The 24,396-nt window shown below is 37.5% G+C and overlaps 1 protein-coding gene across 5 annotated transcripts in view; it reads right to left on the reverse strand.

Annotated features, from left to right (window-relative positions):
• Positions 1-5,620: 5,620 nt before the first annotated feature.
• TXK (TXK tyrosine kinase) overlaps positions 5,621-24,396 on the reverse strand; it is a 79,773-nt gene continuing 60,997 nt past the window's right edge. For 4 of the 5 annotated variants that reach the window (XM_037829749.1, XM_037829750.1, XM_037829752.1 and 1 more), the window contains 4 exons: positions 22,702-22,766; positions 16,667-16,785; positions 15,651-15,808; positions 5,621-6,954 (listed from right to left, as the gene is read on the reverse strand). In XM_037829749.1, the coding sequence (XP_037685677.1) occupies positions 6,886-6,954; positions 15,651-15,808; positions 16,667-16,785; positions 22,702-22,766 (411 nt within the window). In that variant the 3' untranslated portion in view covers positions 5,621-6,885. The remainder of the gene's footprint in view (positions 6,955-15,650; positions 15,809-16,666; positions 16,786-22,701; positions 22,767-24,396) is intronic. The other variant, XM_037829753.1, reaches the window with a different exon arrangement.

Raw genomic sequence — 24,396 nt, forward strand, 5'->3', positions numbered from 1 at the left:
GACACCATCTGCTGGTTAGTTAGAGAAAGTGTTACACCACCAAGCTGTAGTTCTGACAAATTAGGGATCAAGTAAAGCAAATGCCAAGAGGCCAAAAACGACAGAAAATCTTAAAGCAAATGATAAAACCAGATGATATGGAGAACCCAAACCCAAACACCCAAATCAGAAGATCAGAAGACACACAGTATTTGGCACAATTAATCAAAGAACTACAGATAAACAAGAAGAGCATGGCACAGGATATAAAGGACATAAAGAAGACCCTAGAAGAGCACAAAGAAGAAATTGCAACAGTAAATAAAAAAATAGAAGATCTTCTGGAAATAAAAGAAACTGTAGGCCAAATTAAAAAGACTCTGGATACTCATAATACAAGATTAGAGGAAGGTGAACAACAACTCAGCCTCCTCGAGGACCATAGAACAGAAAATGAAAGAACAAAAGAAAGAATGGGGAAAAAAATCAAAAAAATTGAAATGGATCTCAGGGATATGACAGAGAAAATAAAACGCCCAAATTTAAGACTCATTAGTATCCCAGAAGGGGAAGAGAAGGGTAAAGGTCTAGAAAGAGTATTCAAAGAAATTGTTGGGGAAAACTTCCCAAACCTTCTACACAATATAAATACACAAAGCATAAATGCCAAGCTAACTCCAAACAGAATAAATTCAAATAAACCCACTCCAAGACATATTCTGACCAGACTGTCAAATACTGAAGAGAAGGAGCAAGTTCTGAAAGCAGCAAGAGAAAAGCAAGTCACCACAGACAAAGTAAACAACATAAGACTAAGTTGTGACTACTCAGCAGCCACCATGGAGGCGAGAAGGCAGTGGCATGACATATTTAAAATTCTGAGAGAGAAAAATTTCCAACCAAGAATACTTTATCCAGCAAAACTCTCCTTCAAATTTGAGGCAGAGCTTAAATTTTTCACAGACAAACAAATGCTGAGAGATTTTGCTAATAAAAGACTTGCCCTAATTCAGATACTAAAGGAACCCCTACTGACAGAGAAACAAAGAAAGGAGAGAGAGATAGAGAGAAATTTAACAGACATATATAGAACATTACATCCCAGGTCACCGGGACACACATTCTTCTCTAGTGATCACGGATCTTTCTCCAGAATGGACCATATGCTGGGACATAAAGCAAGCCTCAATAAATTAAAAAAAAAAAAAAATGAATTTGTTCAAAGTACATTCTCTGACCACAATGGAATACAAAGAGAAGTCAATAACCATCAGAGACTTGGAGAAACCACAAACACCTGGAGGGTAAAAATGAGGGGGAGATGAAAATATTCCCGGATAATCAAAAGCTGAGGGACTTCACCACCAGATCAGTCCTATAAGAAATGCTAAAGGGAGTTGAGCAGGCTGAAAGAAAGGGACACTAAACAATTGACTGAAACTACATGAAGAAATAAAGATTTCCAGTAAAGATCACATGGTAAATAGAAATACCAATACTACTGTATTTTTTATTTGTAACTCCACTATTTACTTCCTACAGGATCTAAAATACATAAACTGTAATGATAAATCAGTGGTTTTGGACTCAATGTAAAATATTGAATTTTTGACAAGAACTACATAAAGGTGGGGGAATGATGGAGTATAGGAACACAGTTTATGTGTCATATTGAAGTTAAGTTGGTATCAAAGAAAAACAAGATTGTTAAAGATTTAAGATGTTAAATTTAAGCCCCATGGTAAACACAAAGAAAGTATCAGAGAATGACCATAGAGATGAAAAGTAGAGTAGGGGTTCTGAGAAGTGGGGGAAGGGGCAATGGGGAGTTAAGAAATGAGTGTAGGGTTTCTGTTTGGGGTGAAGGGAAACTTCTAGAAATGGATGGTGGGAAGGTGATAGCATTGCAACATTCTAAATGTGATTAATCCCACTAATGAAATCCTAGGGAGGGGGTGGAATGGGAAGATTTAGGCTGTATATATGTTTCCACAATTGAAAAAAAAAAAAAAGACAGTCTAAATAGATGACAATTAAATGCCAAGGATGATCCTGGATGGGATCTGAGGATGGAGGAGAGGAGGCTCAAAGGGACACAGATGGGACACACACACACAAAAAAAGGAAATATAGAATGTAATCTTTGTGTCAATGTTGAACCTCTTGTACTTCTTAGCTGCACTTAATGGGATTGCATAAAAGAACGTTCTTGTCCATGGGAAAGGTATACATGAATTACATTGTTTTTTCAAGGATGTGTGCAGCTTGCTGTCATATGTTCAGAGGACAGAGCAATAGATGATGGCTGATAGGGAGGGAGGGAGGGAGAGAGGGAGGGAGGGAGGGATGGAGGGAGAGAGGGAGGGAAAGAAAAAAATGGTGGTGTGACAGGATGTTAAAGTTGGTGGATCGGGGTATCAGGGAGGGGGGCTGGGGTATGCTGGAGTTCTGTGTATGGGGTTTGTACTGTTTTTGCAACTGTTCTTGTAAGTTTGAATTTATTTCAAAATAAAATTTCTTAAAAAAAAGGGAATTAAAGTTATAAATAGATAAGTGTGTGTGTGTTTGTGTGTGTGTTGAATGTGTGTATCCATCCTATATATAATGGGAAATCTGGCAACTTTCATAATAGCTCCAAGCATTCTTTGGGAACTTATATTTCCTATGACATCTCCAGTTCTACGTTCTTACTTCTGTCAACTTCTTATCTGCTGTGATTACATCTCTATTTTCTCCTTTTATATCACACTAGATTGCTTCAATCTCCCCAATACTATTTATTTTATTTATGTTGTGCATTTAGCATGCTGAAATTCTGACAACAAAGAGCAGAGGACAAAGATTACATTGTAGAACAGCCCTACAAACAACTTAACATTGAGTATGAGACAGCCTTGTCTTTAAAAGTCCTTTGGCCATTTTCCTGGCCAATTGGTGACAATTCCAACTTTTGTTGAGGATATGGGACAATTGGTTTCCTCCACTGTGGAACACTGTTTTAGCACTATTTACAAAAGCTGAACCTACACATTCTCCTTGGCCCTGCAATTCCACTCCTAGGCATACACATAACAGAAATACATACATATTTTCACCAAAAGTAGAAAAACATGGATAGCAGCCCTGGTCTTAATAGAAAAAAACTGGTAACAACCTAAACGCCCATCAAAAGTAGAAAAAATAATCTATGCAGCAATGAGATTATGCAGCAATGACTGTGAATGAAATATAACTACATACAAGAGCATGGAAGGGTCATACATATTACTGAGTAAAAGAAGTCAGATACAAAAAGTACATACCTTAGGATTCCAGTTATAGAAAATTCAAAATTAGCCCATACTAATCTATGGTGTTAGAAATCAGGATATTGATTACTTGTAGGTTAGTGACTTTTATGAGGAATGAGGATGGCCTCCAGAGTTCTGGAATGTACTATTTCCCGATCTGGGTGCTGATTACCCAGATGCATTCACTCTGTGAAAATTAATCAATCTATTATGATTTATGAACTTTTCCTTATGCATGTGTGAATAAAGGGTTAGCAGCAGGCCTGTACCTCTTTTCTCCCAGACCTAGGCTTGCCTTCTCCCAGCATCTTGGAAATGTACCAAGTTAAGATAAATTTGGAATGTTGTGTTCCAAGGTTGGACAGCTGTTTTGTACACTTTGTATATGTGAGATGGCAAGTGGACTGAGAGAGCTGTGCAATGTAGGCCTACATGACTGATGGTAAAACAAGGAAGAAGCTTCTTTATGTCAAAGTGAACTATACACCATGGCTTTATAACCAGCAATTGTGCACACACACACACACACACACACACACACCCATGCAGGTAAGGAGGCACCCAAACATCTATGCACATAGGCAGTTGGTGGACTTCCCATTGAAACTAAAGTTCTATGCATGCTCTATTTCCTATAAAGCTAAGCAAACTTTGTACTAGTGTTAGATTAAACTCTATCATGTCTTGTGAGTTTGACTGCCAGTACAAATGTGTCATCACTGCTGCTTGTGGAACTGTATATTGCATTTCAATAAAAAGTTCACTAGAGAAAAAATTTCTTTGGTCACTGTGCCGGTTTATAGGTATTATGTCCCCCAAGATGCCATGTTCTTTGAAGCAGTCTTGTAGGGGCAGAGGTATTAGTGTTGACTGGGTTGGAATCCTCTGATTGAATATTTCCACGGAGATGTGACTCAATCAACTGTGGGTGAAACATTTGATTAAATTACTTCCATGGAGATGTGGACCCTGCCCATTCAGGGTGGGTCTTAATTAAATCACTGGAGTCCCATAAAAGAGTTCAGAGACAAAAGGAGCTCAGAGAAGCTGAGAATGACATTCTGGAGAGCAGCTAGGAGAGACATTTTGGAGATGGCTGCCAATAGCAGACTTTTGCTGAAACTTTGGAGATCCTAGCCCAGAGTTTCCTCCAGAGAAGCTAAGAGAGGACAAAATGCCCCAAGAGCAACATTTTGAAGAATGCACAGAAGCTGAGAGAGAAGCTAGAACACAACCTGGGATCAGCTGACACCAGCCACATGCCTTTCCAGCTAACAGGTTTTCCGGACGCCACTCACCTTCCTTCGGTGAAGGTATACACATGTTGACGCCCTAATTTGGACATTTTCATGGCCTTCAGACTGTAAATTTGGAACCAAATAAACCTCCTTTATAAAAGCCAATCCATTTCTAGTATTTTGCATGATGGCAGCATTAGCAAACCAGAACAGCCACTTTTACCAAAAGAGGTATTTTCATTGATCATATCTTCTTGGCTTCCAAAATTTTTCCATTTTTCTGAGCCTCCTCTTTTTCCCTTGATCTCCTACTTTTTAAGGTTCTCCCCCACAACCCCTAAACCTCCTGTTCATCTATTATCCAGAATCTATTATTCTGTCTCACCCCAGACTAGTTAAGCTATCCCCAGAGACCTCATCTCAATAAATATTAAGGCTGGTTGCAAAACAGAATTCTCTTCCTAGAGAAGTTGTGTGGCTACCTCTATTTAAAAGCTATTTTTCTCTTGCTAAACTGAGAATGTGCAATCTCTGCCTGTAGACGTTGAAAGTCCATACATGATGAGTAGTCTTAGACACCCAATTGATAGTTCCAGTTATTTCTTTCCCTAATTAGCTACCTCGAACTCTCCCAAAGTGTAAAAACAACAGGAATAGCATTCTCCTATCACCACCAATATATGCTCTCAGAAGTGCCCACTACTGCCATGTGACCCTCGGGGATCTTATTTTGGGGTGTCACTCTGCTCTGTACCCTGCCTCCCTGAACTGCACCCATAGTGACAGCGGACACTATTGTCAGTTGTAATTTTTCAGTGTTTTTTTGATGGGGGGTTCCAAGCTAAACAAAACCTGAGAAAGGTACCCTCCTGCATATGTTGATACTACATTATTTCTTATGTACAATATTAACTTCTCCTGCCTCTGATTTACTATTTAATAGCTTCATGCCTTCTGGAGTTAGACTTTCACTAAGAAACCCCTGTCTCACCACACCATAGCAGGGCTCATGAGGAAAAGGGTTGTGACAGTCCCAGAAACATTACGGTATCGTGGTACAAACATTTCTGAGACCAGCACTTGAATTATCAGTTCACTTCTACCTGATGTTCATTTTTTTATTGCACGTTTATTGAATACCATTAACATTCAAAGGTATCATTTTTGGAGTGGGGAAATATGATTTAGAAGTCACAGCTTTTAACTTATAGTCTAATGAAAATAATAAAACATGTTCTCCAAACAGATTGCAAGGTGGGGAAGCATAAAAATAATAGGCTTCTGTTTTTAAACCTCATGGTAATTACACTTGTGCTTTCCGCAGAACCTTTCTTCCTATAGTATTTCTGAAGCACTCAGCATGATAAAGATCACTTTCCAATCATTTATACAAACTGAGCATGAGAATTTAAGATTGAATCATCGTTGCTGGTTGCTTCATCTTGAATTGAAAACCCTTGACTTCAGAAATAGTGGAGTCTGGTGTAACACATATAGCATTTGGACATCTTGGTTTTGCTTCCTCTTGTGGAAAGAAAAAAGTCATCTTCCATAAAGGTGCAGGAGGTACTTTCTATGACAAAATAGGCTTCTTAAAATTGTCCAGTCTCACATATACAAAGCATGAAGTCTCAGAATTGAAATTCAGTTTCTTAGCTGCCCCTAACAATGGGAATCACTGGAAATAGATATGTCACCAGGATCTGTCCAAAGGGAAGTTTGGTTATCTCTTATAAGAGTGTTTAGAATTGTAAGACAAGAAATTGTTTCCAAATAAGCAGATATGTGAAAAACAAAAGTATCTGTCAAGTAACACATGGAAAGATTATAAAAGATAGTTCCAGAATGCTCATGTCCATATGGTTTGTAAACGTACATTTTCTATAAAAATCTGTACAGCTCAAAAGCATTAAATTCTGCGGTAAAGTTTCCTTTATTCCATGAGTTGGCAGTCTTTGTTTTCATCTTCTATACATGAATCACTGAGGTAAGAATATCACTCTTCTTCAGGAAAGAAATTTCCTCCCCTGTAAAGGATGAGGTTTCCATGTATTTTTCAGGGGTCTCAGGGCAATTATCATGAAGAACAGCTATTGTGAAGGTGCTGTGGAGTATTTCCCTTCTTCATGTGTGAGACATGAAGGATTTTACAAAAAAAGTAATAGTTTAGAAGTCTCTCTCAAACACATGCACAGAAAAACTATTGTCAGAGTATTCTTAAATTAAAAAAATATATAAATTGAAAGCCTGTAATCTTTGTACTGGAGCCAAGAGTCAACAACTCTAAAGCAAGCTAGTCCCCATCAGTGACCCCCTATGGGATTTCCTTTTGTGACACTTCTGCAAGATGACCCTCTGTGTTGGCACTCCATTTCAGGTCACCCGTTTTCTGCAATCTCAGTGAGGACCTGCAGCAGCTCAGCAAATGTAGGGCGGCCTTTCGGTTCCTGCAAAAGGAAAATGGGTGGTCAAGTCAGCTTAAAACTCAGCTATGGAACTAGCTAGCTGGGACCTGGATCCAGGCTAGTTCTCCACAAAAAGAAGAGAAAGATTTCTTGGTTTTGACATATCACAGTGTGATGGACAGTTGAGCAAAACAAGAGTGTGAAAATGGAATAGAAAGCATTGCAAAATAAAAGTGGCTACAGCTGCAAACACTAGCCACCTGTGGCTATTTAAATTTAAGTTGGAAAGCCACTGAAGCAAGAAGCTGAACGCAATGAAACCCGGAAGAGAAGGGAGAGACTAGCAGACACCACCATGTGCCTTGCCATGTGGGAGAGGAGTCCAGGATCTCCAGCAGCCAGTCTTCAGGAAGAAGTGGGAAACAAAAAGTAACATCTGGGTGGATGGAAGAGAATTGGACACCAATGCTTCAGGCTGGCTACAGAATGTTCCAGCAGCTTGGCCTCATTTGTCAGGTTCTATTGGATTCCTGCTTCCAGTTCCTCCCCCTGGCTTTCTATCTCTGTGTCTGAATTTCTTCTGCTTGTAAGAATCCCAGCAATTAGGATTAAGATCCAACCTCATTGGGTCAGACCACACCTTAATGAAAAATAAATCTTCACAATGTCCTATTTACAATGGGTTCACAACCATGGGCATGTGGATTAAGAACATGTCTAAATTGGGGTACATAATTTACTGTACCACACTCCTTATTTCCTTCCAGAAATATCTCCTTAATTTTATTAAGAAGTGCACCAGGTTAAAAAAAAAAAAAAGAAAAGAAAAAACTGAAATTCTTGAATTCATTTTCAAAAAATTTCAGAAAACAAAAAATCATTCTTGACAGATGACAGAAGCTAAGAAAGAGAGAAAAGTTAACTTGCAAAGAGATATTTGAGGAAAGAAGAAAAAATTTGAGGAAACACTGGATGGCATCCATTTTCACATCAAAATAAGAAGTGATTCTTCAGCTGGGTTGGACAGGTGTGATGAGATGACTGAAAAATCTTTGAAAGAAAAGCTATCATTATTTATCTGGGCATTAGCAAGAGGTCATTAAATCATTGTCTAAGAGTTATAAGGAACTGAGCAACTCAAGTTAGAAGCATACATTTTAATGGGCCCAATTACCTGCAGGTACCTAATGGCTTGCTGAAATCTGGAATGTGAAATAACTTCTGTTTACGTTGTTTCTGATTACAAAATTAGTATGTGCTTACTATAAGAAATTTAGAATATACAAATAAAAGCAAAAAAAAGAGAAAAATCTTAGTACTAAGAAATAACTACTCTTACCATTATGATATATATCCTTTCATATTTTTCTGTGTATAAATGCAAATATTATTGACTTAAAATGTTTTTCTTTCAATGTAAACAATGGCATGTCCAGTGTCAAAAAATCAGAAAATACTGAAACATAGAATAAAACATAAAACTCTCATAATCAAATACTTAATGTATACCTGTATGTAGCTATTCATTTTCTCAAACAAAAATAAGATCACAGTGCAAAAAAAGGAAATTAAATCAATCACAATTAAATAAATGTAAACATTCAGTTCTTCATCATAATAGCCACTTTTTCAAGTGCTCAATAGCCAGATGTGGCTACGATATTTGACAGTGCAAATACAGAATATTTCCATCATGACAGAAGGTTCAAATGGATAGCCACTGCCCTAAAAATATAGTTGGGGCAACAAGGGAGTAGGAGAGGGAGGTGGGGAGATATTAAAATATCATACTCCCAAAATCAATCCCAGTTATTTGTACCTGACCCCATAAAGAGAAAAGGATTTCAGTCAGAAAGCAAATGGCATGTTTTCTTGTGGGACTTTGGAGGTCCTAGAAAACAGGCTCTGTTGTCTGGGACCCCAATCAACAAAATTCCCAGCCAGAGAGTCAGGATTTGGTATTTTTCCTATTTCACTACAGAATGTGGTTTGGTTTGGCACATGTGGACTGAAGAAAAGATGGCTGTCAGCATCTTTGGAATACATGGGAACTAGAACTAGGCATGATAGCCACATTCTCACAAAGCACTCCCAGCAACCTTGGTGGGGAGATACCACCCTTAGTGGCCGAAAAACAATAAGGAGGACAGAGCAGGAGAATATGTAAGCACACATGAGAATCCTCCTTGAGTCTCCAAGAATGAATTATGGATACTCAACAGTGAAAGCTGAAATCTTTCCCTTGAAATTCAGGAACAAGATAAGGATGTCCCCTGTCACCACTGCAATTCAACATTGTACTGGAAGTTCTGGCCAGAGCAATTAGGCAAGAAAAAGAAATAAAAAACATCCAAACAGGAAGAGAAGAAAAAAAAATTCTCCCTATTTGCAGTGGACAGGATCCTATATATAGAAAATCCCAACAAATCTACAAGAAAGCTACTAGAGCTAATAAATGAATTCATCCAAGTGGCAGGGTATGGATCAACACAAAAATCAGTGGTGTTTCTATACACCAGCAATAAACAATCCAAAGAAGAAATCAAGAAAACAATTCCATTTACAATAGCATCTAAAGGAATCAAACATACAGGAATAAATTTAACCAAGGATATAAAGGACTTGTATATGGAAAACTACATATCATTGCTGAAAGAAGTATAAAAAGACATGAATAAATGGAAAGATATCCCATGGTCATGGATTAGAAGACTTACTATTCTGAAGATGTCAATACTACCCAAAGCTATTTACTGATTCAACACAATTCCAATCAAAACTCCAACAGCCTTCTTTGCAGAAATGGAAAAGCCAATTATCAAATTCATATGGAAGTGCAAGAGACCCCAAATATCCAAAATCATCTTGAAAAAGAAGGACAAAATTGGAGGATTTACACATCTTGACTTTAAAACTTATTACAAAGCTACAGTAGGCAAAACAATGTGGTACTGGCACAAGGCATACATATAGACCAATGGAATGGAATCGAGAGCTCAGAAATAAACCCACACGTAATGACCAACAGATTTTTGACAAGATTGCCCAGTCCACTAATGGAGACTCGTGGTCTCTTCAAAAAATGATACAGGGAAAACTAGATATCCATATGCAAAAGAATGAAGGAAAACCCATGGCTCACATCATACATAATAAAACAGATCAACAGCCTAAATATAAGAGCTAAAACTATAAAACTCTTAGGAGAAGATACAGGGAAATATCTTCAAGATCTAGTTTAAGGCAATGGATTCTCAGACTTTACACCAAAGCACAAGCAACAAAGAGAACTTAGAAAAATAGGACTTCATCAAAATTCAAAACTTTTGTGCATTAAAGCACCTTATCAAGAAAGTAAAAAGACAACCTAAGTGTTCAGCTTCACTAACTATTAGAGAGATGCAAATTAAAACCACAATGAGATACCATCTAACACCGGTTAGAATGGCTGCCATTAAACAAACAGGAAACTACAAATGCTGGAGGGGATGTGGAGAAATTGGAACTCTTATTCACTGTTGGTGGGACTGTATAATGGTTCAGCCACTCTGGAAGTCAGTCTGGCAGTTCCTTAGAAAACTAGATATAGAGCTACCATTCAATCCGGCGATTGCACTTCTCGGTATATACCCAGAAGATCGGAAAGCAGTGACACGAACAGATATCTGCACGCCAATGTTCATAGCAGCATTATTCACAATTGCCAAGAGATGGAAACAACCCAAATGTCCTTCAACAGATGAGTGGATAAATAAAATGTGGTATATACACACGATGGAATACTACGCGTCAGTAAGAAGGAACGATCTCGTGAAACATATGACAACATGGATGAACCTTGAAGACATAATGCTGAGTGAAATAAGCCAGGCACAAAAAGAGAAATATTATATGCTACCACTAATGTGAACTTTCAAAAATGTAAAACAAATGGTTTATAATGTAGAATGTAGGGGAACTAGCAGTAGAGAGTAATTAAGGAAGGGGGAACAATAATCCAAGAAGAACAGATAAGCTTTTTAACGTTCTGGGGATGCCCAGAAATGACTATGGTCTGTTAATTTCTGATGGATATAGTAGGAACAAGTTCACAGAAAGGTTGCTATATTATGTAACTTTCTTGTGGTAAAGTAGGAACATGTTGGAAGTTAAGCAGTTATCTTAGGTTAGTTGTCTTTTTCTTACTCCCTTGTTATGGTCTCTTTGAAATGTTCTTTTATTGTATGTTTGTTTTCTTTTTAACTTTTTTTTTCATACAGTTGATTTAAAAAAGAAGGGAAAGTTAAAAAAAAAAAAAAAAGAAAGAAAGAAAAACAAGGAAAAAAAAATGATGTAGTGCCCCCTTGAGGAGCCTGTGGAGAATGCAGGGGTATTCGCCTACCCCACCTCGATGGTTGCTAACATGACCACAGACATAGGGGACTGGTGGTTTGATGGGTTGAGCCCTCTACCATAAGTTTTACCCTTGGGAAGACGGTTGCTGCAAAGGAGAGGCTAGGCCTCCCTATATTTGTGCCTAAGAGTCTCCTCCTGAATGCCTCTTTGTTGCTCAGATGTGGCCCTCTCTCTCTGGCTAAGACAACTTGAAAGGTGAAATCACTGCCCTCCCCCTTACGTGGGATCAGACACCCAGGGGAGTGAATCTCCCTGGCAACGTGGAATATGACTCCCGGGGAGGAATGTAGACCCGGCATCGTGGGACGGAGAACATCTTCTTGACCAAAAGGGGGATGTGAAAGGAAATGAAATAAGCTTCAGTGGCAGAGAGATTCCAAAACAAGCCGAGAGGTCACTCTGGTGGGCACTCTTACGCACACTTTAGACAACCCTTTTTAGGTTCTAAAGAATTGGGGTAGCTGGTGGTGGATACCTGAAACTATCAAACTACAACCCAGAACCCATGAATCTCGAAGACAGATGTATAAAAATGTAGCTTATGAGGGGTGACAATGGGATTGGGAAAGCCATAAGGACCACACTCCACTTTGTCTAGTTTATGGATGGATGAGTAGAAAAATAGGGGAAGGAAACAAACAAACAGACAAAGGTACCCAGTGTTCTTTTTTACTTCAATTGCTCTTTTTCACTCTAATTATTATTCTTGTTATTTTTGTGTGTGTGCTAATGAAGGTGTCAGGGATTGATTTAGGTGATGAATGTACAACTATGTAATGGTACTGTAAACAATCGAAAGTACGATTTGTTTTGTATGACTGCGTGGTATGTGAATATATCTCAATAAAATGATTAAAAAAAAAAAAATAACTGTAAAAGATAACACAGTCACCCCATAATGTCAACACCCCTTTTCAACACAAAAAAGTTAGATATCCCTGAAGATTGAATGATCAAAGGAGAGGAAAGAGATGTAACAGAGGAGTTAGGATTTAACAAATGATTAAGATTACTGACTCATTACATAGCTATTTCTTTTGAGTTTCTAGTATATTAGAGTAGCCAAAAGGAAATTCCTGCTATTGCTGAACCAGTAGGCTTGATCTTTGATAATGACTGTATAACTATATAGCTTTTATCTTGTGACCATGTAATTTTAAAAACCTTTTGACTGACACCCCTTTTATGCAGGGAATAGGTAGATGAGTAATAAAATAAAGATATGCATAAAAAAATAATAGGTTGGGAATATGGGGAAAAAAATACCCCTGTGTAAACCGTGGACAACAGTTAATGGTACTACTTTAATAATCTTTCATCAATTGTAACAAATGTAATCACTGCTTAAAAAAATAGAATTACAAAAAAGTGCTATCAACTGTAACAAATTTTCCACACCAATGCAAGTGTTGGTGGTGGGGTGGTGTATGAGACTCCTATATTTTAGCATGATTGTTCTTAAACCCACAACTTGTCTAATAAAAAAATAACATTGTCAGTTCTTAAAAAAAAAAAAAAAAAAAAAAAAAAGACAACCTAAGGAATGGGAGAAAATACTTGATAATAACCATTATCTGATAAGAGCTTAATATTTTAATATCTAGAATAAATTAAAAACTCCTACAACTTGACAACAAAAAGACAACTCAATTAAAAAATGGGCCAAGGACTTGAAAAGACATTTCTCCAAAGATGATATAAAAATGGCCACATGAAAAGATCCTCAACATCATTAGCCATTAGGGAAATGCAAATCAAAACCACAATGGGATACTGCTTCACACCTACTAGTATGGCTATTATCTAAAAAATGAAAATACATGGAGAACTAGGAACCCTTGTGCATTGTTGATGGGAATATACAATGGTGCAGCCACTGTGGAAATAGTTTGGTGGTTCCTCAGAAAGTTGAAAATAGAATTACCACTTCCAAGTATATACCCCAAAAAATTGAAAGCAAGGATTTGAACAGATATTTGCACACCAATGTTCATAATAGCATTATTCCCAATAACCAAAAGATGGAAGCAGCCCCAATGACCATCAACAGATGACTGGATAAATAAAACGTGGTGTATACACACAATGGAATATTATTCGACCATAAAAAATGAAGTTCTGATACATGCTACAACATGGATGGACCTTGAAGACAACATGTTGAGTGAAGTAGGCCAGACACAAAAGGGCAGATATTTTATGATTTCACCTCTATGAAATAACTAGAATACACGAATTCAAAGGGACAGAAAGTAGCATACAGATTACCAGGGGTGTAGTGGGTGGATGGGGAATGGGGAGTTAATGTTTAATGGGTGCAGGGTTTCTGTTACGGGTTATGGAAAAGTTTTGGTCAGGGATGATAGTGATAGTAACACACCACTGTGAATGTAAGAAATGCCAGTGAACTGTACACTTGACACCGGCTAAAATGGGCAATGTTATGTTGTGTTACCACAGTTCGAAATAAGAATAAATGGTAGAGATTTTTGAGGGGGCTGAGGTTTGCAGGCAAAGCCTATGAAATATGTATTCATGCTAATATAATCACATTTGAACTTGGAAGCACCTAAGGACTTGAGCTTCTAGACTATATTCAACAGTTGTCAATAAAATCAATTTCTGCATACAATTAAATCAATATAACCAAAAACATTAATCAGTGTCCTGACTGCAGTGGGAAATGATGTGGTATACTTGGCTCTCCCGTCAACCCGGCATTCTTTTACAGACTTCCCTTTATTCTTCCTCTCTATAGTTATAATAGAACTTCAATAAATACTATATCATATTCATATGTACATGTACATGTACAATATATATTCCTTAGCTATTTACTTTGTCATTGCAAAGACACTGTAAAACAACTGTTTGCTACTAACAGCTTACTGAACATTATTCTAGATCTTTCAAGATTCCTAGTGGAGAAGTAAATCACAAGAAAAATATTTCCATAGATGAGGTGATTTTACTGTTGTTATGTAAAATAAAATGACCTCCTGCACCGGGGGGGGGGGGGGGGGGGGGGGGGGGGGGGGGGGGGGGGGGGGGGGGGGGGGGGGGGGGGGAGGACCCCTTCCCAAGAAAGGACATTCCAGAAGGCAAGAAATTGATTGTCTCTCAGTGGCTTTCTGAGGAAATGGAACAATGGAAAACATTCTACAGAATTGCAGATAAGCAACACCTGGTGTTATCACCAGGTGTTTATACCCATTTGGGTCCAGTAGATAGCTTATCAGAATGAATACACAAACCATATTAATCAATGTATAACTGCTCCCCACTTTGTAAGACTCCACTATGTAATACAGAAACGGCATGAGCCAACCAGAACATTTCCTTGCTTGCTTCTGTGTTTGCCCTGCATGAGCTTCCCCTTTCCAGTCCCTCAGCAGAGCTCTTACCCACGTGCAGTATGGAAGCTGCCTGATTCCTAAATCTATTGCTCAAATAAACTCCCATAAATGACAACATGTCTAATATTTTATTTTAACACTGTATAAGGAGATTTTTGTAAAAGTAATACTTCTCTGGAATGTGAACAATCACATCACTCTGGAAATACTGAACTTTCAGAGTTTGTGGATTGAGAATCAAAGTGATTTCTTTTTCAGCCAGGAGGAAACTACTTATCAAACTGTGATTTTTCTGGGTTGAAACTGTCAGCTGGAGAGAGAGAGAGAAACTGTCAAAATCACAGGGAGTCTGATATGAAGGGGAAGGGGGTGTTGAGTCATTTCCAGAAAAGGCAGAGGTGGAACATGAACCCCCCTGCCTTTATTTTTGAGGTTGTCATTTCAAGAAGACTAGAATCTGGGCTTTCAAGAGAGAAATTCCTGAGTTTTTTGAATACTTGTGCCCTCATTCCTATTCTGATTTAATCTCTCTGTCAAGAGTCCTGAGTGCCGGAAGAGAGATGAAACCAGTTATGTTAGTAAGGCATATGAAAGAAGCATGCAGTAAATAAAATCCTTCATTTTCAATGTGGAAGTTTAACAAATCTAGTACTACTCTTGGTTTCCACCAACCAGCTCTGCATGGGAGTAAAACATCTAATCTCTAAAACTTTAGAGACATCCAGGGTTTCTGCAAGAAACAATCTCAGAAAGACAAGAGTTGGAAAATGTACCCAAGTCCTCAGATGAAAGGCCATTGTTAAAAACAAAATAGATTGACGACTGTAGCGGGAGTGTCAGAAATAGTCCTTCTGGTTCCCTGGGACCATTACTGTGAAACAGATACCTTTTCTTGCCATGATGGAGTCTTGGAGTAACATTTGCAATAATCAGGTCTGCTGTCCGATGATGGGAAGCCAAACTTTGCATGAAGCAAGGGGAACTCACCTCATGCCAGCAACTGTACATGACTTCATACACGGACATTGGTGCCAGGCGAGGACGATACAACCTGAAGCCTTTAGAAATGGCTTCCACAACTTGTAAATTGGATTTATTTTCAAAAGGCATTTTGCCTTCTGTAAAAACTTCCCACATCAAAACTCCTGCAAATAAAATGCACAAAAACGAGGGGTTAGAGAGAAATGGTTACTTGGAATTAAAAAAACTGTTTCAAACTACAAGGCACCATTATCCTTCTCCAGTCTTTGAGTTACAAACATCCAGAATTTCTACTCAGGAAGCAAACCATGTGCACTTCGTTTCTGAAGTAGCCTGTAAATTGAATACAATTCAAGTGAAAACAATTCCTTTCTTTTTCCATTGTCTTTACTGCCTCTTTGCTAGAAGAAAATGCTGGCAATATTCTCATTTCTGAAAACTGCTCATGTTCTCACACCCTGAAATCAATGAATCTTTTGGCCATTCCACAGAAAAGGACAGAATTCCAGGAGCCTCTGCTGCCTGCAGATTTCAAGGAGGGCTGTGTATAAATTCCACAAAACTTGAAGATAATGAAGTAAAATGAGGTGGTGCCATTTTTAAAATTCAGGTTCTAGGTTTGGGTTCTTAACTGAACAGTTTGGGAATAACAGTTAGACAATAAAGTTTATTAATTACATTCAAGAGTCAATGACACTGTAAGATTAGTTTTCCTTGCTAGTCTTTGCAGTGTGAAGAAGTTGGCTCAGTATATTTTCAACATCAGTAGACTCTTTGTATGGTTGTATAGCAAGCATTCATTGGGGAAGGAAAAAGATCCAAAGGCATGTTCATGTGAGAAGGTAGGTGACTCCGGCGGCCAAAAGCAGACTGGGTGCAATTACAGCATCTCATACAGAAGCACAGTTACAAGACATCTTTAAAATGCTCCATCATGTTAAGAAATCAAAGATAAAAGAAAAGAAAAGATTGGCCCATTTGATTAGAGCAAGCTCCATTAAATGAACAATAAGTGCACTCACCGAATGACCAGACATCAGATTTGCTGCTGTATTTGTTGAAGTGAAAAACTTCGGGAGGGGACCACTTGACTGGGAACTTGGCTCCAGAAGAACTGATGTATTCATCGTCCAAAACATACCTAAGGCAAACAGATTCAAAGCCAATTGTGTCAATGACCTCCAAGTTCTGTTTACTTCAAATTCCTTTACTTAACTCTGTGCTGCTAAAAGACAAAGTATTTAAACCCAGAAAGATACTGTACTTCTATTTTTGTTAGCAATGTGGAAAAGTATCCTTTATAGTGTTTCTTCTCCCAAACCAAGCCTCAATTGTGTTTATTTTATTTGGTTCTCAGAAAACTATAGCAATTCTTTTGTTTAAAACATATCCCACATAATATATTATGTTAATTATGATAAATTCTTTATTCTGAAAAGAAGCATGCTGAATGCTCTAACAACCATGATTATAAAAGGAAATAAAGATAAATGAAAGACCACTCTTGTAATGGAAAAGAATGAATTAAAAGTTAGATGCCTTAGCTTCTTTCCTTTTGCATATTTTTTTATGGGGCATATAGAAGGGGAAAACAATAAAAGGATTTGAACATATTACTTTTGATGTGAAAATCTCTAATGCATTAGAATTGTCCTATATGGAAAGAAATTGATAGTCATTACCATCTCCTTTAAAAAATAACAATGACAAAATTTTAGTCCTCTCTCTTTCACGATAATTGTATGCAGGAAATTCCAAGTGTGGGCATTTGAACAGAAGAGAACAAAACTAATTTCTACCACATTGCCCTTGAGGATATGATATATATTTGAATTATTTATTAATGCTTCCATCCACTCCTTTTTTTTCCCCATTCCCCCTCTCATCCTACCTTTGGGTTTTTACTAAGTGAAGAAAAAGGGGGGAAAGCCCATTTTCCCTAGCTTTTGAGTTTCAAAAGTTTAAGCCCTTCAAGAAAGTAGGACTGAAGTGTTGACAAAATATTTGGGAGAATGGATCATGAAGAGTGAAATCCCCACCACCACTACCACCATCCCTCCATTAGAACAAGATTCCCTGAGCTGGGAGGAGAAGGAAAATAGCAGGTAAAGAGAAGGAGTATTAGAAATTAGTGGGACACTGAGTTCGGGTTCTGCACCCTGTACCCAACATGGGGTGCCCAGGTCAAGCAGCAAAGAAGTCCCCACTCCCCACAAGGTTGGTGGGATTCAAGAGCAAAGCTGAGCCACCTTGATCAAGATTGCAGAGTGAGATGCTTTAGAGCTCCATCCCTCCCATGGAAGCTTTGAACAACCAACAAGAACTAAGAGAAACATCTTTCTCAATGCTCCAGTGAACAGTTAAAGGATTGCAGTAACAGGGCGAGTGCCAAATCAAGAAAAAGGCCACTTAAAAGCTGTCGGGTCTCCTGCCATCCTGGCTATTCTCTCCCCCACCCCTCACCAATTGGCACAGAGTGGGCCTGCACTTCCACTGTGGATCCCTGGTCTCAGTTCTGGAGGGAGCAGAGTAACTTTTGTGCTGATACTGGGAGCATGAATGTCTGGCCCAAACTATCTGGTGGTGGTCCGAGGGACTTGCCATCCCAGAACTTGCCCTGCATGTTAAAGCTGCTCACTGAGCTCCCCTACAGAACATGGTGGGAGAGCCAAGTCATGGGGCCTGAGGCGAGGGATTGCAGTGCTGGACTACGAGGAAACTGTTTCCTAGGGAAAATGGGGACATTCAGAACCAATGGGGGAATTCCTTGGGCCAAATGCCCATGCCTGAAATGAGAAGTTCCCAGAAAGGACTTGGAGGCCCTTATGCTTTGGCCTGGAGGTATTTTTGGAACTCATTGTAGGAATTAGCTCTCAAGGAGAGTACTTTCTGGCTCACACAAGCCAATCTGCAAAAACGGGAAATAGTGTTTTCTTTTTAACTTCTGCTTTTTTTTTTTCCCCCATATGTTCCTGGTATTCAAGGAAAGGTCTGTCATAACACTGGCTAGATACAAGGTAAAAGAACAGAAGCTGCAGAGTCTAAATCCCAGCTGTAACACACTAAAATATCAAAATGTTCAGGTCTCAGCAAAAGGTTACAAAACATACAAAGAAACAGGAAGTGATGGCCAAGGCAAAGGAAAAGAATAAATCATTAGAAACCATCGATGAGGAGGATCAGACCTGGGACCTTCCAGACAAAGACTTTAAAAATGACCCTAAATATGCTCAGAGAAATAAAGGAAAACATGGATAAAGAACTAAAGGAAATCAGGAAAACAAGAGATGAACACAAAGAGAATATCAAAAGAGATAGAAATTATGAAAAGGAACCAAACAGAATTGAAGAACACAATAACAAAACATTGAAAATTCCCTAGAGGGGTTCAACAGCAGATTGGCACTGACAGAGCAAAGAATCAGTGTCCTTAAAAATAAGGCAATTGTTACTTCAATTGCTCTTTTTCACTCTAATTATTATTCTTGTTATTTTTGTGTGTGTGCTAATGAAGGTGTCAGGGATTGATTTAGGTGATGAATGTACAACTATGTAATGGTACTGTAAACAATCGAAAGTACAATTTGTTTTGTATGACTGCGTGGTATGTGAATATATCTCAATAAAATGATGATTAAAAAAAAAAAAAAATAAGGCAATTGAAATCAGTCTGAGGATCAGAAAGAGTAAAGGAGGAAGAAAAGGGAACAGAGATGAGGAACCTGTGGGACACCATCACGTGTACCAATATACACATTGTGGGAGTCCCAAAAGGAGAAGAAAGAGAGAAACGGGCATAGAGAATATTCAAAGTAATAATAGCCGAGATCTTCCCAAATTTAACAAAAGACATGAATATACACATCTAAGAAGATGACATGGGTAAATATAAATACCAGTACTATCGTATTATTGACTTATAACTCTACTGTTTACTTCCTGCAGGACCTAAAAGGCAAATGCATAAAATGTAATGGTTTTGCTTTTTAGGTTCTAAAGAATTGGGGTAGCTGGTGGTGGATACCTGAAACTATCAAACTACAACCCAGAACCCATGAATCTCGAAGACAGTTGTATAAAAATGTAGCTTATGAGGGGTGACAAGGGGATTGGGAAAGCCATAAGGACCACACTCCACTTCGTCTAGTTTATGGATGGATGAGTAGAAAAATAGGGGAAGGAAACAAACAGACAAAGGTACCCAGTGTTCTTTTTTACTTCAATTGCTCTTTTTCACTCTAATTATTATTCTTGTTATTCTTGTGTGTGTGCTAATGAAGGTGTCAGGGATTGATTTGGGTGATGAATGTACAACTATGTAATGGTACTGTGAACAATCGAAAGTACGATTTGTTTTGTATGACTGCGTGGTATATGAATATATCTCAATAAAATGAAGATTAAAAAAAAAAAAAAAAAGACATAATGCTGAGCAAAATAAGCCAGGCACAAAAAGAGAGATATTGTATGTTACCACTAATGTGAATTCTGTGAAAAATGTACAATGTTTTATACTGTAGAATGTAGGGGACCTAGAGATACCAATTAGTGGAGGGGGAATGATAATCTAATAAGAACAGATAAACTATGGAGGGTAATCTCAATGTTATGGGAATGCTCAGGAATGATTATGGTTTGTAAACTTTCTTGGATATAGTAAGATCATGTTGGAAGCAATAGAGTTATTTTAGGTTTTTTTTTTTCTCTTATTCCTTTGTTTTCTTAGGGGTTGTTAATTTTCTTGGGGTATGGTAGGAACATGTTGGAAGCAATGTAGTTATTTTAGATTATTTGTTTTTCTTACTCCTCTGGACATGGTTTATTAATTTTCTTGGGGTATGGTAGGAACATATTGGAAGCAAAGTAATTATTTTAGGTTATTTGTTTTCCTTAATCCATTGCTTTGTTTGAAATGTTGTGGGGTTTTTTTGGTTGTTGTTTGCCTGTTGTTTTTAATTTTTTGATAAACAAAGTTAAAAAATTGAAAAAAAATCAGTAGAAAAATGGGAGTAAAAACTAAATGACAAATAGGGTGGGATGGGGGGATGGTTTGGGTATTCTCTTTTCACTTTTATTTTTTATTCTTATTCTGATTCTTTCTGATGTAAGGAAAATGTTCAGAAATAGATTGTGGTGATGAACGCATAACTATATGATCATACTGTGAACAGTTGATTGTATACCATGGATGACTGTATGGTTTGTGAATATATTTCAATAAAACTGAATTAAAAAAAAATGTAATGGTTTTGGACTCACAATGTATAAGCATATAATTTCTAAAAAAAAAAAACTACATAAAAGTGGGGAGAAGCAGAGGGCTATAGGAGCATAGTTTATGTATAATATTGAAGTTAAGTTAGTATCAAAGCAAACAAGAGTGTTATAGATTTACGATATTAAATTTAAGCCTCATGGTAACCACAAATAAAATATCAGAGAATGTGCAAACCTATGGAGACAGAAAGTAGAGTGCAGGTTACCAGGGATGGGTGTAGGGTTTCAGTTTGGGGTAAAGGGAAAGTGACAGTAATGGACGGTATGGTTACTGAGACAACGTGACATTGTGAATGTGATTAATCCCACTGAATGGTATGCTTGGGAGCAGTTGGGGATGGGAAGATTTATGTTTTATGTATGTTTCCACAATTTAAAAAAAAGAAAGATGCTAAAGAGATAATAGCAATTAAATGCAATACATGCTACTGGATAGGATTTAAGAATGGAGGAGAAAAGGCTCAAAAGGATATTATTATGACACAAGAAAAAAAATTGGCATATAAAATGTAGCTTTTATATCAACAGTAAAAATCTTGAACTTGAAAACTGCACTTAAGGTGATTACATAAGTGAATATCCCTGTTCTTAGGAAATGATCATGGAAGTATTATGTGTTCAAGGAGTATGATGCGTGCAATCTACATCTCAAATATTCACAAAATGATAGACAGATGATAGGAAGGAAGGGAAGGAGGGAGGAAGGGAGGGAGCGAAAGAAAGAAAAAATGGCAAAAGTGTCAAATTGTTAAAATTGGTAGATCTGGGTATCTGGGAAGGGTATGTTGGAATTCTCTTCATGGGGTTGTATTATTTTTGCAACCGTTCTATAAGTTTGAAATTATTTAAAAATAAAAAGTTGTAGAAATGATTGTGTTACTATAATAAAAGGTTTTTAAAAGTGGTTACCTTAAAAAAAAAAAAAAATCACCAAGCAGAATCTGTAATCTCTTTACTCGTTAGAGCCCCAGGAAAGGCAGAAAGATTCCAGAGAACAAATAGCTGTGCACTGATAAGTGGGGCCCTAGATAGCCCCGTGGAACTTTCTCATCATGGAGAATGCCAGATCTGAAGAGATATCAGAGAAACTGAGGATAGGGCAGCAGCCACCAGTATAGACGGTCAGCCGAGGACAAGACAGGAACAGTGGCTGGGTAGCCATCTCCCCACGAATACAGTGACCGCATAAGACACACAGAACTTGGATGTTGACCCTGAAGAGAGTGAGGTAGAAACCCTGAGTTCATTATGATTAAATTTCTAGCACTCCAAGGGAATGGGGATTCAAAGTATAAACTACACTGAGCTATGGAAATATGAGCCTATATTTTTCACACTCCTGAGCTGTAGACTAGAATTTATAACCACTACACTTGATAAGAGAAATGTGTTTTGATGACAGGAAAATTAGGGATGAAGAAACAAATACATTCTTTTTCTTTCAGAAATATAGATACATCAGAAAAGCTTTTTCTTAACTACACATATGAAGAATAGACTGAAAACATCTCTTTTTAACTTTCAAGATATACAAAAGTGTTACTTTTCTTAATAAAGCCCTGAAAGATCAGAAGAACCCATGGTAAACATTTACTCCAAAGCTAAAATTGGTACATGTCCTAAAATACAAAGTGGGTCAGTAGGCCATACAGCCACACCAACACTTCCCTCAAAGAAAAATAAAGTGAAGCCAGTAGCATCTTTAGTTGGTCAGCAGACAAATGTAAAATTCCTTTCCATGCAAAAAAAAAAAAAAAAAAAAAAAAGATATTTCATGTACCTCGTCATTCCAAAGTCTGAAATTTTTACTAGACATGTAGAACTGACCAAACAATTTCTTGCTGCCTATAAAAAAAAGAAAAGAATACAATCTGAATATACATTTTTCTTTTTAAATTTTCTATTCTCTTTTTCCTTAATGTATTTGGGCCCAGCACCACCTCTCTGTTTGAACAGTCATATTATTTGTATACCTGTCCTTATCTGTCCAAACTTGATATCTGCTAATGCTATCTATGATTCAATAGTTTGTCCTCATGTGATGGATTTTAATGATTCTTCAAAGAAATAACCAAAAATTGAAAACAAATTTTAACATTTTTACTTTTAGAAATTTTAATTTTTTTCACTAAGTATCCTTGATAAATATGAAGATTAAGTCAATCTAAATAAGAGATTAGCTATGAATCTAGGCATAAAATAAAGGGTAGGTTTTTTTTTTCCTTATCATTATAAGTAAAGAGAAAAGCCCAATAAACCTGACAGATAAGGGATAGTCATTTCATATCTTAGGAATCTGTAATTGATAATAAAAATTAAGGAATTACATTTAAAAACTTGTATTTCACTGACTATATTTATGATATAATTTCAGAGTTCTTAAATTACCACCATGTGCTAAATACGGTACAATATAATGCAAAAACAAATCTATTTGATGTCCAAACAATCTATTTTCAGTCAGCATAGTCAACAAAATCACTAATTTGGTTTAGGTTCATGTAGACTAACCACTTGATAAAATTTTCTTTCTTTAGCTAATGCGTGGATCAGTTAGTCCAGCAACAAAAGCAAGAAAGTTGAAATGAAAGGCCAGGGGGAGCCAGGTTGGAATGTACCTGCTAAGAGCAGGCAATGATCTAAAAGCCAAACCACAAGGTAAATTGACAGGGAAAGACTCATTGTTAGCTGACATATTTTAAACGGCACATAGGCAGCTAAAATAGGACACAAAAGAAAGCAATCAAGGAAGACACCAAGAATAGTAGAAGGGTCTGGAAAAAGCCAGAACTGTCTCCCAACTTGAGTTTTGAATTCTAATCCTTATCAGGAAGGATAAGCCTGCAGAGACTAGGAAAGTGAGGAAGGTGTAATTGTTACTGTATCCATCCATTCAAAAATTTCCTTTATAGCTACAAGTGCTGGATACTGGGGAAGGTATCATAGTGGATGGATAACAATGGCCTATCTATGTAATTACATGTAAGCAAGAGTCAGCATTGGTGAGCTTTCCTATTTGCCAGGCACTGTTTTAACTCTTTACACATATTAATTAATGTAAGCCTCCCAACAGGCCTATTTAAGGGAGGAGCTATAATGAATGCCACTTTACTAGTTACTAGTTTGCCCGAGGTCACACAGCTAGTAAGAAACAGAGCTTGGCTTATATTAGCCACTCAATACATGCGTGATTGTTGGTTGAAAGGAAGAAAGGTAGAAGGCAGGAAAGAGGAAAGGAGAGAAGGGAGACGGGAGAGAAGAAAGAAACTAGTTTTAGTTATTTGATTAGTTAAGTTGGAAATCAGGTCAAGGCATATTTAGGGTAAAACTTGACTTGGCTGCAACACCAATGGGCAATTTTTTAAATCTTACATTGCACAAGAAATTGCACAGATAGGAAAATGTTTAAAAATGAAGCCAAAGGACGCATATTTCAAAGTATTGAATGTAATATTCATTTCCTTCTAAATATGAG

This window comes from Choloepus didactylus, chromosome 3 (assembly GCF_015220235.1).
Source record: "Choloepus didactylus isolate mChoDid1 chromosome 3, mChoDid1.pri, whole genome shotgun sequence".
NCBI lineage: Eukaryota > Metazoa > Chordata > Mammalia > Pilosa > Megalonychidae > Choloepus > Choloepus didactylus.